General features: G+C 41.0%; 1 protein-coding gene across 13 annotated transcripts in view; it reads left to right on the top strand.

Annotated features, from left to right (window-relative positions):
- Positions 1 to 18,823, top strand: part of MYCBP2 (MYC binding protein 2) — a 426,434-nt gene that overhangs the window by 40,553 nt on the left and 367,058 nt on the right. For all 13 annotated transcript variants that reach the window (XM_077812568.1, XM_077812542.1, XM_077812622.1 and 10 more), the window contains exon 4: positions 8,205 to 8,358. In XM_077812568.1, coding sequence (XP_077668694.1) covers positions 8,205 to 8,358 — 154 coding nt within the window. The remainder of the gene's footprint in view (positions 1 to 8,204; positions 8,359 to 18,823) is intronic.

Below are 18,823 nucleotides of genomic sequence, written 5' to 3'. Positions count from 1 at the left end.
GGCACACTATAATGGGTCATACAGAAAAGTGAAATGTCAGGCTGGAAGAAGGTTACTAGTGGAGTTCCTCAGGGATCAGTCTTGGGACCAATCTTCATTAACATTTTTATTAATGACCTTGGCGCATAACATGGGGGTGTGCTAATAATTTGTAGATGATACAAAGTTGGGAGGTATTGCCAATACAGAGGAGGACCAGAATATCATACAAGATTTGTGTGACATTGAAAACTGGAGTAATAAACATGGGATGAAATTTAATAGTGCAAAGTGCAAGGTCATGCAACGAGAATTTTTGCTATACGCTGGGGACATCTCAGTTAGAAGCAACTGAGTAGAAGTAAGACCTAAGTGTATTGGTCAATCACAGGATGACTCTGAGCTGCCAGTGTGATGCAGCTGTGAAAAAGGTTAATGCAGTCCTGGCATGCATCAGGTGAGGTATTTCCAGTAGAGACTGGAAAATGTTATTACTATACAAGGTACTGGCCAGACCTCATCTAGAATACTGGGTGCAATTCTGATCTCTCATGTTTTAAGAACAATGAATATAAACTGGAACAGGTACAGAGAAGAGCTACTCAGATGATCAGAGGTGTGGAAAAGTACCTTACGAGAGGAAACTTAAGGAGTTTCATCTTGTTCAGCATAACCAAATGGAGGCTGAAGGTAGATATGATTGCTCTCTTTAAATACATTAGAGGGATAAACACCAGGGGGAGAGAGGAGTTATTTAAAGATGCTGATATGCTCTGGCTCTAACTGCAGATGTAGAGCGCTGGGAGTTAAACCAGCCTTCGGAGACCGCAGTAGGGAAAACTCTGCCGTGTGTTTACACTGTCAACTGGAAGCGCACTGGTGTGGCCATATTAGTAGCTTTTGCAGTGCCACAAAGAGCAGTGCATTGTGGCAGCTATCCCAGCGTGCAAGTGACTGCAACATGCTTATCAAATGGGGGTGGGGGTGGAGTGTGACAGGGAATGTGTTGTGTTTATGCGGGAGGAGAGACGGTGTGTTTTGGGGTGCAGAGAGTGTGTCAGCATACTATCTTGTAAGTTCAGACAGCAGCAGGACCCCCCCCCCCCCGCCGCCTCTCTCTCTCACACACTGCACTCCACGGTAATGGAATCCTTTGTCCTGGAGCAGATAAGCATGCTGGCTGTCAGAAACAGAGCTTTGAAAGGGGATATCCGCATTCCTGCAGATTTCAAAACAATGAGAAGAATGGCCACTTCAGGGGATTATGGGATGTTTCCAGAGGCCAATCACAGTGCAGTAATGCAAGACCTCGTTCACACTGATGCCCGGGCGTTTCAGCTGGGGCGCAGCAAGCTTTATGCTTCTCGTGGAGGTGGATTACCAGGAGCGGTCCAGCTGCAGAGTCCAGGCGCTCTACATGCCTTGCCAGTGTGGACGCATCCAGGGCTAGGACGCATGGGGCTACTTTTAATGCACTCTAACTTGCAAGTGTAGCCAAGCCCTAAGTTGAGGGTCAGTGTTGGCACAAGAACAAATGGATATAAATAGGCCATCAATAAGTTTAGGCTTGAAATTCTAACCATCAGAGGAGTGAAGTTCTGGAACAGCCTCCCAAGGAGACCACTGGGGGCAAATATTCTAACTGGGTTTCAAGTCTGAGCTTGATAAGTTTATGGAGAGGGATGGTATCAGGAGAGTGCGTACAATAGCACGTAGTCCACCTGTGACTGCTAGGAGCAAATATCCTACGGCCAAAGATGGGATATTAGATCAGGAGGGCTCTGAGTTACTACACTGAGTTCTTTCCCCCTTGTGAGTCTGATGTGTCTTGCTGATATGCTCTGGGTGTTACTGATTTCTGCACTGGGGGCCAGGAAGGAATTTCCCCCAAGGTCCGATTGGCAGAGACCCTAGATATTTTTCGCCTTCCTCTTCTACATGTGACACCTAGTGACAGAGGATGTGGGAAAAGATAATGTACTCAGTGCTTTTTTTGCCTGTGTTGTCACGAACAAGGTCAGCTCCCAGACTACTGCACTAGGCAGCACACTCTGGGGAGGAGGTGACCAGCCCTCTGTGGAGAAAGAAGTGGTTCGGGACTATTTAGAAAAGGTGGATGAGCACAAGTTCATGGGGCCGGATGCGCTGCGTCTGAGGGTCCTAAAGGAGTTGGCAGATGGGATTGCAGAGCCATTGGCCATTATCTTTGAAACTCATGGCAATTGGGGGAGGTCCCGGATAACTGGAAGAAGGCTAATGTAGTGCTCATCTTTTTAAAAAAAAAAAGGAAGGAGGAGGATCCGGGGAACTACACGCCAGTCAACCTCACCTCAGTCCGTGGAAAAATCATGGAGCAGGTCCTCAAGGAATCAATTTTGAAGCACTTAGAGGAGAGGAAAGTGATCAGGAACAGTCAGCATTGATTCACCAAGGGAAAGTCATGCCTGACTAACCTAATTGCCTTCTATGATGAGATAACTGGCTCTGTGGATAAGGGGAAAGCAGTGGACGTGTTATTCCTTGACTTTAGCAAAGCTTTTGATATGTTATCCCACAGTATTCTTGCCAGCAAGTTAAAGAAGTATGGGCTGGATGAATGGACTATAAGGTGGAGAGAAAGCTGGCTAGATCATCGGGCTCAACGGGTAGTGATCAATGGCTTCATGTCTACTTGGCAGTCAGTATCAAGCAGAGTTTCCCCAGGGTCAGTCCTGGGGCTGGTTTTGTTCAATATCTTCATTAACGATCCGGAGGATGGCGTGGTTTGCACCCTCAGCAAGTTTGCAGATGACACTAAACTGGGAGGAGAGGTAGATACACTGGAGGGTAGGGATAGGATAAAGCGGGACCTAGACAAATTAGAGGATTGGGCCAAAAGAAATCTGATGAGGTCCAACAAGGACAAGTGCAGAGTCCTGCACTTAGGATGGAAGAATCCTATGCACGGCTACAGACTGAGGACTGTATTCGGCATTGGTGAGGCCTCATCTGGAGTACTGTGTCCAGTTTTGGGTCCCACACTACAAGAAGGATGTAGAAAAATTGAAAAGAGTCCTGTGGAGGGCAACAAAAATGATTAGGGGTCTGGAACACATGACTTATGAGGAGAGGCTGAGGGAAGTGGGATTATTTAGTCTGCAGAAGAGAAGAATGAGGGGGGATTTGATAGCTGCTTTCAACTACCTGAAAGGGGGTTCCAAAGAGGATGGATCTAGACTGTTCTCATGGTAGCAGATGACAGAACAAGGAGCAATGGTTTCAAGTTGCAGTGCGGGAGGTTTAGGTTGGATATTAGGAAAACCTTTTTCACTAGGAGGGTGATGAATCACTGGAATGAGTTACCTAGGGAGGTGGTGGAATCTCCCTCCTTAGAGGTTTTTAAGGTCAGGCTTGACAGAGCCCTGGCTGGGATGATTTAGTTGGGAATTGGTCCTGCTTTGAGCAGGGGGTTGGCCTAGATGACCTCCTGAGGTCCCTTCCAACCCTGATATTCTGTGATTCAATGTGGAATGGGTCACTTACTGGTTTAAATTAGAGTAAATGGTGGATTCTTTGTAACGTGAAGTCTTTTAAATCAAGATTTGAGCACTTCAGTAACTCAGTCAGAGGTTGTGGGTCTATTACAGGAGGTGGGTGGGTGAGAGACTGACTTGTAGTGTGCAGGGGTCAGACTAGATCGTCATGATGGTCCCATGTGGCCTTAAAGTCCATGAGTCTGAGACCTTGTACTGTCCCTCCAGAAAACAAGTCGTAGGTAGAAGACCTTCCTTGTGAAGGAGATGGATTATTCATCAAGAAAACTGAAGTGTTAGAGAAGATGAAGAATTCAGGGTCTACAGCACTCTGTCTTTCAACCTGCTGGAAGAAGGACCTCTGTGGTACTCTTTTAAGATACGGTGGGAAGTTCAGTCTACCATTTGGTCGTCTTATTCTTGGAGTGCACTGCTGTTGAGGAGCTGGTGGTCATGGTCAGTGTTCCCCCTAATTTTTCCCTCCCATGTGCGGAATGAATTTTGTTATGTGCACCATTATGGAGATGCTGTGAAACACACCAGTTCCGGCGAAGCTAGGCAGGACCGGGGGAGGGGCTCTTCTCCCTGGCTGCGGCAGTTCCGGCTGGTCTGAACTGGGCCGCGGGAGGGGCACCTCTCCCCAGTTGCAGCAGTTCTGAAGGGGTCTGGGCTGGGCGAGCTGTGCAGCCCTAAATAGCCTGCTGCGTTGCCGTGCACCTTACAGGGAACCTAGGTCATGGTACATATAGGTACTAATGAGATAGGGAAGGGCAGGAGACAGGTCTTGAAAGGCCAAATGTAGGCTGTTAAGTGAGAGATTGGGATTTCCATGGTACCAGAATCTGAAATGCTTCCTGTTCCATGTTCAGGTACAGCCAGACAGGCAGAACTGCAGGGTGTCAATGTATGGATGAGACCATGGTGTTGGGAGGAAGGATTTAAGTTTATTAGGAACTGGGGAACTTTCTAGGAAAGGAAGAGCCTATACTGGAAGGATGGGCTCCACCTAAACAAAAATGCTGGCATGTAAAATTGAAAAGGTCAGAGAGGAGTTTTAAACCAAGGGCTGGTGGAAAGCCAACAGGTGCTCCCGTAGGGGAGGATTTATTAACAGGGATACTCTGTCTTAGTAAAGAGGAGAGAATAGAAGCACAGGTAGGAACTGAAGAGAAGCAATCAAGTGAAAGAGCCCCATCAGTTGCATCACATGAAGGCAGACTACTACATATTTACAAATTTTGTAAGTGCTCATATACAAATGCAAGAAGTCTAAATACCAAGATGAACAAACTTTTGAGTATTAAATGAGGCTATTGATATAACAGGCATCACAGAAACTTGGTGGAACAATGATAATGATTGGACACGGGTAATACCAGGGTACAAAATATATAGGAATGACAAAGTAAGTCACGCTGTTGGGGGAGTAGCATTATATGTGAAACAAAACATAAAATCAAATCTAATGAAAATCTTAAATTAATCAAACTGTACCCTAGAATCTCTATGGATAGAAATTTCGTGCTTGAATAATAAGAGTATAGCAGTAGGAGCATACTACTGACTACCTGACTAGGATGGTGAAATGTTCAGGAAGATTGGAGAGGCTACAAACACAGCAGTGAACCCAATAATAATGGGGGATTTCAACTACAATAGAACCTCAAAGTTATGAAAGCCAGAGTTATGAAGTGACTGGTCAACCACATATTTCATTTTGAACCGGAAGTACGCAATCAGGCAGCAGCACAAGCACACATGCACGCAAGTACAGTACTGTTAAATATAAATTACTACTAAAAAGAAAAAAGTTTAAAAAAAATTTGACAAGGCAAGGAAACTATTTTTGTTTGCTTCATTTAAATTAAAATGGTTAAAAGCAGCATTTTTCTTCATAGTAAAGTTTCAAAGCTGTTTTAAGTCAATGTTCAGTTGTAAACTTTTGAAAGGACAACCATAATGTTTTGTTCAAAGTTATGAACAACCTCCATTTCTGAGGTTTTTGTAACTCTGAGGTTCTACCGTATCCTTGTATACTGGATCGACGTTACCTCAGGATGGGATGCAGAAATAAAACTTCTAGACACTTAGGCTGTGTCTACACTGTCATTCAGGCGTGTGAAGCCCCCCTTCCTCCCCCCGAGCGACAAAAGTTTTAGCGCTGAAAAGCTGAGAGCTCTTCCCCAGCGATAAAGCATGTCTACGCTGCCCACGTCACAGTGCGGCCACGCTGTAATGTGGGCAGTGTAGACATACCCTTAGTGACTAGCTATTCCAGGATGCAGTCCTGGAACACACAATGGGAGACAATTTTTGACTTAGTCCTAAAGCACGGGATCTGGTCCAACAAGTGAATATAGCTGAACTGCTCAGTAATAGCAACCATAATGTAATTAAATTTAACATCCTTGTATGGGGAAAATTGCCAAAGATATCCACCATAGTAGCATTTAATTTCAAAAAGGGAAATGACACAAAAATGAGAGAGCTAGTTAAATGTAAATTAAAAGGAACAGTTACAAAAGTGAAATTCCTGCAAGCTGCATAGAAACTATTTTAAAACACCACTTATACCCCAAATTATAAAAAAACAAAAAACAAACAAAAAATACAGTAAGAGGACCAACAAATGCCACCATGGCTGAACAACAATGTAGGAGAGGGCAGTTAGAGTCAAAAAGACATCCCTTAAAAATTGGAAGTCAAATCCTGTTGAGGATAATAGAAAGGAGCCTTAACTCTGGCAAGTCAAGTGTAAAAGTATAATTAGGCAGGCCAAAAACAAATTTGAAGAGCAACTAGCAAAAGACACAAAAACTAACAGCAATTTTTAAGTACGTCAGAGGCAGGAAGCCTGATAAGCTATCAGTGAGGCCACTGAATGATTGAGGTGCTAAAGGAGCACTCAAGGAAGACAAGGCTGTTGTGGAGAAGCTATGTGAATACTTTGCATCAGTCTTCACTGCAGAGGATGTGAGGGAGATTCCTGCACCTGAGCCATTATTTTTAGGTGACAGTTCTGAGGAACTGTCCCAGGTTGAATTGTTAGTAGAGGAATTTTGGAACACATTGATAAATTGAACATTAATAAGTCAGCAGGCCCAGGTGGTATTCACACAAGAGTTCTGAAGGAACAATATATGAAATTGCAGAACTATTAACTGTGATATGCAAGCTATTGCTTAAATCTGCCTCTGTACCAGATGACTGGAGGGAAGCTAATGAAACATCAATTTTAAAAAAAGGGTCCAGAGGTAATCCTGGCAATTACAAGTTGGTAAACCTAAATTCAATACCAGGCAAATTGGTTGAAACTATAATAAAGAATGTAATTATCAGACACACAAATACAGTATGTTGGGGAAGAGCCAGCACAGTTTTTTTTAATGGATACCTGACCAGTCTATTAGAATTATTTGAGGGTGTCAACAAGCATGTGGATAAATGTGATTTCATGGATATAGCGTACTTGTATTTTTAGAAAGCACTTGGCAAGGTCCCCTACCAAAGGTTCTTAGCAAAGCAAGTAGTCATAAGATAAGAGGAAGGGTTCTCTCACAGATCAGTAATTGTTTGAAAGATAGGAAACAAAGGGTGGAGGAATAAATGGTCAGTTTTCACAATGGAGAGAGGATCTGTACTGGAACCAGTCCTGTTCAATATATTCATAAATGATCTGGAAAAAGGGATAAACAGTGAGGTGGCAAAATTTGCAGGTGATACAGAATTACTCAAAACAGTTAAGTCCAAAGCAGATGTGAAGAGTTACTAAGGGGTCTCACACAACTGGGCGAGTGGGTAACAAAATGGCAGATGAAATTCAGTGTTGATAGGTGCAAAGTAATGCATATTGGAAAACATAAACCCAATAATACATACAAAATGATGGGGGCCATATTAATTAGCTGTTACCAGTCAAGAAAGAGCTCTTGTGGTCATTGTGAGTAGTTCTCTGAAAACATCTGCTTAAGGTGTGGTGGTATTCAAAAAAAGCTAACAATGTAAGGAACGATGTGAGCACTGTGATTGGCACTGCAATGAGGTGATTACACCCTTTGAGCTCCGACAGCAGCCTTAACCCCTCAGTGTGAACGTGCAGAGTCAATCTGAAAGAACTCCAGTTATAAGTAACCTTCATTTTCTGTGTCACTGTAAACTTATGCTGTCACAGGCTTTCCAATAGAAGCTATTACAGGTGCTAAAACCAAATTGGGCCTCTGCCATTCATGTGGTTGGTAACCAGGGGGTCTGCAGCCCAGAAAGCCAGTCTAAGTATGGTTGAACTGCATGACTCCACGCAGAGTGAGGTGCAGGAAGCCAGGCCAGTCACACAAGGGATGCGTTTGAGAGGAAATAAAGAAGTCCAAGGTACAGTTTGTCCTGTAGCCACGACACTATCTAAAAGTTGAAAACAATCAGCTTTATTTAGGGGTTTTTAAATATTAAATATCTAATTATGTAAACACACATTCTAGTCTGAAACCATTCATATTGGAATAACCGCATCTGTTTCATATTCAAAATTATACTTTGAGAATTCGGTTTGATTATTTCTGTCTATGGACTGCCATGATCTTCTATATTTACATGGTAGAGTTTGTGTGTTAAGCTAAAGAGAAATTCATACCATTATGTAAATATTTTTATGGCTGAACTGATCAAAGCATCCTGATAATGGGTCTTGTGTTAAAAATGTGTGTTGTACTTTTTTAGATAATTGAAGTTGGACTATGTGAAGTTTTTGAATTGATCAAGGAGACGAGATTTTCCCATCCATCACTGTGTCTCAGGAGTCTTCAAGCTCTGCTTAATGTGCTCCAGGGCCAGCAGCCAGAAGGCCTCCAATCAGAGCCTCCTGAAGTTTTAGGTAATATTTCATTCTTTTGCTTGAGCTTATGTTTGGCACCCCCACCCCCCCAAAAAAAAAGAAAAAAAGAAAAGATGGTCATTAGCTGTGAATGAGAAGAGGATGGTGTTTTCATCTATTTTAATAGATTATTTATATAAGGGATTCGTAGGGTTTGTATTCGGTTCTCTGTTATAAGCTGATACATTTAATTGTTGTGGGGCCTTGACTCCCTCAAGGGAATTGGACACTCTTACCCTTTATCTTTGTAAAAGAGACACCTCATTCTGTGCTTTTATGACATTCAGTTCTGTGGTTATTGGTACAGTGTAGTGATAAAGAAACCAGAAAGTCCAACTAGTTGAGGTTCTTTTTGGTTTTACTAATCCTATAAGACATTGGTCTCGGAGAAAACAAGGCAATGTTGTGGAAGGCCACTATTCTATACTACTAGTGCATGCTAAAAAATTGTATATTTATCTATTGTATAAAAGTTGAATAATACACAGAGAAATGTCACGTTTTGTTTGTTGTCACTCTTGCACAATGGTATTGTTGCATATAAATGTAATGTCAGTATTTCGATTCTTTGGTTTTTGGTGGTACTGAAAACAGGTAGGTCTACCTCTTAACAGCTCTGCATATGAAAAGTAGTGAAAGAAGTGCATGCAGTGGAATTAATTACACTGTGGAAATGATCATAGAAAAAGTCTTCACCATAGTAATAGAGTAAGAAACTCACGCTGTCCATGCTTGTACTTGAACATGTATTGTTCTAAAACCTGTTCAGATTCCTTGGCTATTGATACCACTGTACATTCCCAGGCTAGAAGACTAGCTTCGGTATTCACTTGCAGGGATAACCAATACAACTGGTACATATGTTTGCACAAAACTTCTAATTATGGTGAGGTGTACTGTATGAAAAATTGCTAGAAGTTGGATTTGATATCCAGTTGTATATCAAACTACACATTGCTGCTTTGTAATACTGCAGCTGACATAAAAAAGAAGAAACACTAAAGAGGAAGATTTTGTCCGTGTTGTTCAACAGCCAAACAGGAAAAAGAAATGCACGTGATCACAAGTGTGTGTTTATTTTCAAGACACAGTTTACAAAAAAAAAGTAGGACTGTCAAGCGATTAAAAAAATTCATCACGAATAGTCGCACGTTAAACAATAATAGAATATCCTTTATTTAAATATTTTTGGATGTTTTCTACATTTTTCAAATATATTGATTTTAATTACAGCACAGAATACAAAGTGTACAATGCTCACTTTATATTTATTTTTGATTACAAGTGTTTGCACTGTAAAAAAGAAATAGTGTATTTTTCAGTTCACCTAATACAGGTACTGTAGTGCGATCTCTTATAAATCTACTTTATAAATGAAGAATTATGTTCAAAAAAACTGTTTCATTTTTGAATGCAGTGTAAAATTGTAGAGTCTGCAAGTCCACTCAGTCCTACTTGTTCAGACAATCCCTCAGACAAACAAGTTTGTTTCATTTGCAGGAGATGATGTTGCCTGCTTCTTGTTTTCCATGTCACCTAAAGTGAGAACAGGCGTTCTCATGGCACTGTTGTAGCCAGCGTTGCAAGATATTTACATGCCAAATGCACTAAAGATTCATATGTCCCTTCATGCTTCAGCCACCCTTCCAGGAGACGTGTCCATGCTGATGACGGGTTCTGCTCAATAACAGTCCAAAGCAGTGAGGACCAACACATGTTCATTTTCATTACCTGGGTCAGATGCCACCAGCAGAAGGTTGATTTTCTTTTTTGGTGGGTCGGGTTCTGAAGTTTCCGCATCGGAGAGTTGCTCTTTTAAGACTTCTGAAAGCATGCTCCACACCTTGTCCCTCTCAGATTTTGGAAGGCACTTCAGATTCTTAAACCTTATGTCAAGTGCTGTAGCTATCTTTAGAAATGTCACATTGGTACCTTCTTTGTGTTTTGTGAAATCTGCTGTGAAAATGTTCTTAGAACGAACAACATGTGCTGTGGGTCATCATCCGAGACTGCTATAACATGAAATATATGGCAAAATGTGGGTAAAACAGAGCAGGGGACATACAATTCTCCCCCAAGGAGTTCAGTCTCAAATTTAATTAACGCATTATTTTTTTAACGAGCGTCATCAGCATGGAAGCATGTCCTCTGGAATGGTGGCCGAAGCATGAAGGGGCATACGAATGTTTAGCATATCTGGCACGTAAATACCTTGCAATGCCATCTACAAAAGTGCCCTGCAAATGCCTGTTCTCACTTCCTGGTGACACTGTAAATAAAGAGAGGGCAGCTTTATCTCCTATAAATGTAAACAAAGTTGTTTGTCTTAGTGATTGGCTGAACAAGAAGTAGGAGGGAGTGGACTTGTAGGCTCTGAAGTTTTACATTGTTTTGTTTTTGAGGGAAGTTATGTAACAAAAAAATCTACATTTTTTAAGTCGCATTTTCACGACAGATTGCACTACAGTATTTGTATGAGGTTAATTGAAAAATACTATTTCTTTTGTTTATCATTTTTACAGTGCAAATATTTGTAATAAAAAATAATATACACTTTGATTTCAATTACAACACAAAAAGAAAAGGAGTACTTGTGGCACCTTAGAGACTAACAGATTTATTTGAGCATAAGCTTTCGTGAGCTACAGCTCACTTCATCGGATGCATTCACAAAAGCTTATGCTCAAATAAATTTGTTAGTCTCTAAGGTGCCACAAATACTCCTTTTCTTTTTGCGAACACAGACTAACACAGCTGCCACTCTGAAACCTGTAATTACAATACAGAATACAATATATATAAAAATGTGTAAAAAACATCCAAAATATTTAATAAATTTCAATTGGTATTCCATTTGTTAACAGTGCTATTCAAATTGCGATTAATTGAAATACATTTTTTAAAATCGTGATTAATTTTTTGAGTTAGTTAATTTTTTGAGTTAACTGCGATTAATTGACAGCTCTAAAAAAAAGCTAATTTTTGAGAAGCTCGTCATGCCTTCACAGAGACAACATTTTAAAGGTTGGGTAATTAAATCTGGTATCTGTTCGGACCATACACATCATCTCACTATAGAGGCAAACTAAATAGGTAAGAAGAGGGCTCTGTGGAATGGGGACTGTATTAGTTCATGTTCCACTACTTGATTAAAAAAAAATAATGGAGAATTCCCGAGAGCAGTCTTTTCTCAGCTGAGCAGAATACAAAGGCCCACATTTTCTTTTTCAGTCACAAATCCATCCGAAAAAGCTATGGGTGAATTGTAACCCTGGCTAATTGATCTTCTGTAGGCCTTTGCTTCTTTTTCCCTGTTGTCCAGAATACGAAGGCAAATCAGGCAAGAAAAGGAATTGCTAATACTAGTGACTAATCCCTCCTGGGGTAGAATGTAGGTTTTTAGACCTACTGGAATTACTCTTTCATCTTCCTTTTCATCTGCTCACAAGGAAACATCTGTTATTTCCAAGGCCCCTGGTTTGTCCATATTCTGGAACCTTGTGTCTTGGCTGTTGAATGGTGAGAACTATGCAGGAAAGACTCTCTTCTCAAACGGAAACATTCCATTTTTCAACAAAGTCATCCAGTAACTCAGACTTTTCCAGGGCTTGAAATAAATTCAACGGAGGATGCCACTCTAGAGGAATTGAGCTCGTTTCAAGCAAGGATTACACGGATTATTGATTTATTCATAGACCAGTGTTCTTATTCATCTTTTAAAGCAAGCACACTTCACAAACATATTTTTGTAATTTCATCTGTTACAAGGTGAATAAACCCACTAATTCTCAGAAAATTAAAAAAAAATCTAAAGTGGAGGCTTGAAAATGCAATTTGGTATTGAATATTCTTACTAAGACCTCCTTTGAACCTCTGTCAGACTGCAGGGTTTGAAGTGAGAGCCTTGTCTATGGAGTCTCAAAACTTCACCTTTTCATCAGCGAAGTGATGTTTTTGCTTAGCTCAAGCATTTATCTACACACACCTGGTCTCCCCTGACCACGGGAAATAGTCCTCAGAACATTCCACACAGATTTTGTACATCTGAGAGAAAAAACAATGGTACGTGTTGGATATCTATGAAGCAATTGGAAGCTACTTCATCCGATAGTCATTTAGGAGAACCAGGTCTCTGTTAAATTTACATGTTAACAGCAGTTGGACAAATAATCAAAAGCTTCAGTTATTAGATGGAAGACATGTATCAAAGAAGCCTAGAAATGTAGGCTTTAACCCTATAGACTAAGTCACTGCACTCCAGACTAACATCTGATTCATTAACTGAAAAATCCAGAAATTACATTGTGGGTATGTGATCATCTGCACAGATTCTCAAGATGCTGCAGATAAGATACATAAATCCTAGCAGATTCTGCCTTTTATAGAAGTGTGCTCCATGTTGTGGTGTTTCAGAAATCAGACTTTTCTTTGGTACATGATCTTGGAAGGCTCTCACTTGAGATTCCACTATTGTGAAAATCCCATTGTATCAATGGTACGCCTGAATAGGATGGGGAATGAAAGAAATTTGTCAGATTTTTTTTATATCCAGACTCATTATTCAACTCTTCATTTAATTGATTTGTTTTAGTTGCATTTAATCTTCCAGTCTCTCATCTGTTGTTGGATATACCAGGCATAATTAATCTAATATTTAATACTGTTAATGAATACTCTTTGGGCTTGTCTACACGGCCGGGCAATGTGCATTAGAAGGGTGTGAATTCTAAAGTGCACCAAATTGTTGCGCACTAATGGGCCTGGGTAGAACCAGTTAGTGAGTGCTAAAAGTTTCCAAGTGTACAGTTATGTAGTGGGGACAAAACTGGTACACTAATGATAGGTTTGCTCTGAATTTTATTGATTACATCAGAATTTTATGTTCCTCTGCCTAGTTATGGTCAAATAGAAGAAAATATTTTTGTCTGTGCCATAGCATCATCTGTTAAGTATGCCTAACATAGGTACTTGTATGGTCCCTATCATGGTTACAGGGTTAGTTGCATCATTCTTCACATTGTGGTCTTTCTGAATGCACCTCTTAGGTGGCAAAGCTCATTCCTTTACCTATCCTGGTTTCGAATGACTTATTTCTCCTACTTCTTGGGTTACAGTATCAATCATCCTCGTTCTGTAGGTCCATCTGTGTTGAACAATACTGTATGTTGATCAGAGAGCCTTTTTTCAACAAAAATATTTTAGCAGTAGGAGTAAAGCTTCTAGAGAAAAAAGACTTTAAAATTACAGTCTACATGCATGTCTGTCTTAACTAAAAGTCCTCCTGGTGGTAACCTTAACAGGCTTAACTTCTTCAGACGCTCCCGGGGGTCCTTATGTCTTTGTATGGTTCCCCTGAACAACTGCCACTCATCTTTGAGAGAAGGTCCCTTTTTAACCATGTTCTTTTGTTCGTCTGTATTCCCAGTCTTTGACCCTGTTACATATGCAGTTGGGCGTCTCCTCCTGGCAGTCCCTGAGACTGTTGTGAGAGGACCCAGCAGCTGTTCTCTGCATGTTTAAACTCCATGATCTCAGTGCACTGTAGCACTACTTCCTCCCTTGGCCTCTTTGGCACATTGCCTGGGTACTTGCTCTGTCTGCCACCCCTTCACTGAAATGGACACTTAAGCCCACCTGCATTAGGCAGCCAGTGCTGACCCTCAAGATACCTCAGTATCCTAAATACACCCCTTGTGGAACTCAGCCTGGAAGCTCACATCCTTGGTAATCATTTAACTTCCTCAGGTGGCATGTGGTAGTGAAGCATATAACATAGAGACACTTCGCATGGAGTCTAAAAATGTTGTTTGCTCTTTCACTTAACAGATAAAACACGAGAACAGATCATTTAGAAAATAATGAACACCCTAAATGCAGTGCCTCTCACTAGCTCTCCTTCAGAGTTCAGGGTTCAGGAAGGGACTTCGGCATATTGGATTGCTTTTCCCTCAGAGTCTTTCTGTCTGGCATGCCTTCTCTATTCTTGGCTGGTGTGTGCCCTTCCTTTCTCCTGCCCAATGGTTCCTGTGTCTTGCTCCAAGCTTTACATATTTATATGCCCCCTGTCCAACAAGTGGCTTTCTTTGTTCTGCCTTTTGGTATATTTCCACTGCTTCAGAACTCCCCCTTCAGTCAGACAAGAGGATGTCTCTTCCCCCAGCAAACTCCCTTAATCTGCTGGCTAGTCATTTAAAAGTTAAGTACTCTTCATGTCCTCAGTCTGGTGTGTACCTGGTGCAGGTCTTGCCCACAATTGTGGATACACATACCAGGGCTTTCCATGATACAACAGTATCATGAAAACTTCAGAATAACTTCATAATATGAACCAAAGTTCATTGTTGCACAGAGAGGGGGCCCTGAGTTATCACTGATCCTCCTGATCAAAGCCAGTTCCAGAGGCTAGCTGGAGATAGAGCTAGAGTCCTCAGAGACAGTGGTTCTAACACTGTCCATTAACTCTCTCCCGTGTTTGAGGGGCAGCTTATCTTAGGCCATTTTTTCCTTCCGGACTTTTTTTTTCTTCAGACAGACGCTTATTGAGTTAAACCAATCAAGTCTTACAGAAAGCACCCCAATTACCAGACCGACATATAGTATTAATAAATTATTACAAATTTAAATCTGTCATTCTCCATCAGTGACCTATCTGAACTCCGGAATGCATTTATCTTGACGATACCTTGTTTGGTAGAGCAGCTTTATCTCCATTTTACAGATGAAGAACTGAGGCACAGAGAGACTAAGGTCTCTGTGACCCAAGGTTATACAGGAATTGTGTTGCAGAGCTGGGAATTGAACCCGGGTCTTAAGTGCCTTGCTGGCACCCTAGCCATTGAACCATCCTTCCTGTCATAGATCAATGGAACAATTGGGCAGTTTTTATTAGAGACGAGTGAATAATATTTTTTCGGTTCAGTGGCTGAAATGAAAAACCTTGAAAAAAATATTTTTGTTTTGAATCAAAACTGACCTTTTTCCCCCCCCCCCTCACAAAAACTGAAAAATTTAATTTGGGTCAAATGAAATGCTTTGAATGTATACTTGAAACATAATTTTTGAAACAAAATGTTGATTCAAAACATTTTGGACACAGCTATACAATAGATTGTATGTTGCTTTTGGGAATGGTCATTATTGATGGTTCTATATGGTGTGCAAACACATATAATCACATGTTCTTTTCCCCCAAAAGGTTGCCATCTAAAATTATTTTACAGATAAAATTGATCTTATTTAGGCTGCTTTCATGACTACTTTGAGAAATAGGGTCAGAGTTAGAAGGGAGGAACACAAAGCTTATACAGATGGTTTATTTAATTTTGTCAGGGATTTGTATGTGCTTGAATAGTTGTGGCAAACCATTTGTGAGATGGACCAATATATTTCATGCTTGGTTAAAGCAAGTAGAGAGATCTTGGGCCTATGACTGACTGACTGAAGAATAAGTCATACTTATCTAAGCCATGGTTAGATCTTTGCTTGGGAGACCTTCATTAACAGCTTTACCCAATGTTTGTCAAGAAAATTGAGATGAGGCAACCTAGTTACGTTTGGATTCCACAGGTTACTTTGATCGTTATTAGTCTGGAAAGAAGAATAGAGAGGGAGCTATACATGGTAAATATTGGTCACTTCTTTATTTCATCTTTGGAAGGCACTCAGGTACTGTGGTGAAGAGCGTGGTATAAGAACTTGAATGAATTCAGATCTGCGTATGGAAAAGACTGATAAAGGTGGTGGTTATCCACCTGTGCATGAATTGCAGTGTGTCTAGATGGATTCTGTTTTTCATCAACTTTTTGTGCCTTTTGCTTACAAGATATTTTTACTCTTTTGAAAGTGTGAAGAGTGCCCTTCAGTGAATTTCAAGATGTTTTTGGCTTCAATAAAGGTTGATCTTGATTTCTGGCTCCTTTACTTCGAACCCTGATTCTCTAATCTCATTGGTTTTGACTGTCATGACTGTAACTCAGTCTAGATAAAGTTATTATTAGAAAATATTTCTATTATAGTGCCAAAGGCTTAGGACCTACTGTGCAGGTGCTGAACAAACACCAAAAATAGACATTTCCTGCTCTGAAGGGATTACAATCTAAAGACATAGACAAAGAGTAGGGGATGTGGATACAACATACAAGCAAATTATTATTGTGAAGAATTGACACATTTTATAATTTTTTAAAATTGGGGTTACAGGTGGGGAGGAAGGGAAGAAGAAAAGGAAAGAGGAGATACAGTTATAACTTGCCTCCTGTCTAGCCATGATCTTCAGGCTAGGTTTTTAGTAGGTATTATGGCAGAGGTGAATATTAAGGAGGGTGTGAAGGAGGATAAGGTAGTGGCTGTTCAGATTCCATCATGGAGTTTTCTCCCTGTGCATAAGGGGCAGCATGGGAGTAAGCATGAAGATGTTTAAGAGAGAAGCTGACGGGTGGAAAGAGCTGCTAGAGCAGGGGTGGGCAAACTTTTTGGCCCAAGGGCCACATTGGGGTGTGAAACTATATGGAGGGCCGGGTAGGAAAGGCTGTGCCCCCCAAATAGCCTGGCTCCCGCCCCCTCCCACTTTCCACCCCCTGACTGACTGTCCCCCTCAGAACCTCCGACCCATCCAACCACCCCTGCTCCTTGTCGCCTGATTGCCCTCTGGCCCCTATCCCCCCCCCTCCGCCCCGCAACAGGCCCCCGGGGACTCCCACGCCCTATCCAACCACCCCTCTTCCCCGACCTGACCTCCCCAGAACCTCCACCCCATCCAACTGCTCCCTGTCACCTGACTGCCCCCCGGGACCCCCTACCCAACTCTTCCACTGCTGCACCCGCACCATGCAGCTCAGAGCAGCAGGAACTTGCAGCCCCACTGCCCGTGCTCAGGGGCCGGGCAGGAAGGTCCCGCGGGCCGTAGTTTGCCCACCTCTGTGCTAGAGCAGATGCCAAAGTCAGTATAATGGGAAGTTACTAAACCAGTTAAGTAGGATAGGGGTGAGTTATGAAGGGTCCTAAAAGTAAAGACAGTGAGTTTGTATTTAATGTGGAGCCAGGTCAGGCATTTTAAAAAGGGGTTGATATGATGGGGGTGATGACCCAAGAAGATTTTAGCAGCCCTATTCTTAATAGACTTAAGGGAAAGTAGGTTGCCATAGCCAAGACATAAAATGATGAGGACTTGGACAAAAGTTTGATCGGTATGGAGAGAGAGGAATGACTGGATTTTAGAGATGATGTTTAAGAAAAAATGGCAAAATATGGAAAAGACCTGATTATGTGAAACCGGTAAGAGGGTTGAGTCAAAGATGATACCAGATTACAGGCCTGAGTGTATGAATGTGTGCTTTCAAGGGTTAAGATGTAGGTGGGCGCCATTTAAATTGACTCATTAGACTTTTTGTTTTAACTAATTTTCTTGGTTTTTGGCATCAGTACCTAAGTATTTCTTAAATATGGGCCAAGATTGGATGCTTGAAGTTTAAAAATGGCTTTTGCTTGACAACTGTAATATAATTCAGAATTAGTTACTACAGAAGCATAACAGTGAGTTTTAAAAGAGAACATAAGTTAAATTTTTTAGGTTTCTGCTGTGTTCCACCTGAGAGTGGTTGATTTCAGTGGTGAGTAAAGTGATTACTGTGATTACTATGTTTACAATGTATATACAATAACTTCCAAAATATTTTTGGAATTCTCTGCTATGAATGATGCCATGTATAGGATAATATGTTTTGGTTTTTTAATCGCTTTTTGGTATCTCTGCTTCCAACAAGCCAACAAATAAATGGAAAAGCTAATGCGGGATCTCTACAGTTTTACATGGAGTCTTCACATTTTCAACATATCAGTCTTTCAAATAAATTAGGAATATTATTAATAAGTATTTATTTAGAAGATAATACTCATTTCTGGGCAAAAAGAGAATACCAAATGGCATTTTATGAAGGCATTCTTTGTTTCTCTATAGTGAAGGCTGTGCTACAGTTTACATTTAAAATAGGGTAAAATCCTTCACTAATATTTGAATTTAGTCTCTAAACTTAACACTCAACTCTTCAGGGACAGCTGAATTATTAATAAAATTTGATCAAAGATACTGTAACTTGGGCACAGCGAACATTACAATTTAGCTTCTTTAATAATCTCTTCTCTCGAGTTGTTTTTTGGACTTGTGTATCTTAAAAGGTCTCACCACAACTACACACAGATACAAGTTATAAGATCTCAAAGATAGGTCAATCATAGAAATGAGGACTGGAAGGGACCACAAAAGGTCATCTAGTTCACCCCCATGTTGAGGCAGGTTTAAGTATATCTAGAGCATCCCTGACAGTTTTAAAATACTGAACCTCAACAATGTTGTTAATCCTTATTGGTCCATTTAATTTAACGAAAACCAATTGATGGAATTAAGATTCATTAGCTATTCCTATTCTCTGATACTCAGCCTTGCAGGAAGAGCAGGAGGACACCCTCT

Source organism: Eretmochelys imbricata, chromosome 1, assembly GCF_965152235.1.
Source record: "Eretmochelys imbricata isolate rEreImb1 chromosome 1, rEreImb1.hap1, whole genome shotgun sequence".
NCBI classification, from domain to species: domain Eukaryota; kingdom Metazoa; phylum Chordata; order Testudines; family Cheloniidae; genus Eretmochelys; species Eretmochelys imbricata.
Note: the sequence above shows the minus strand (reverse complement) of the source record. Positions and strands in the feature narration are given on the sequence as shown.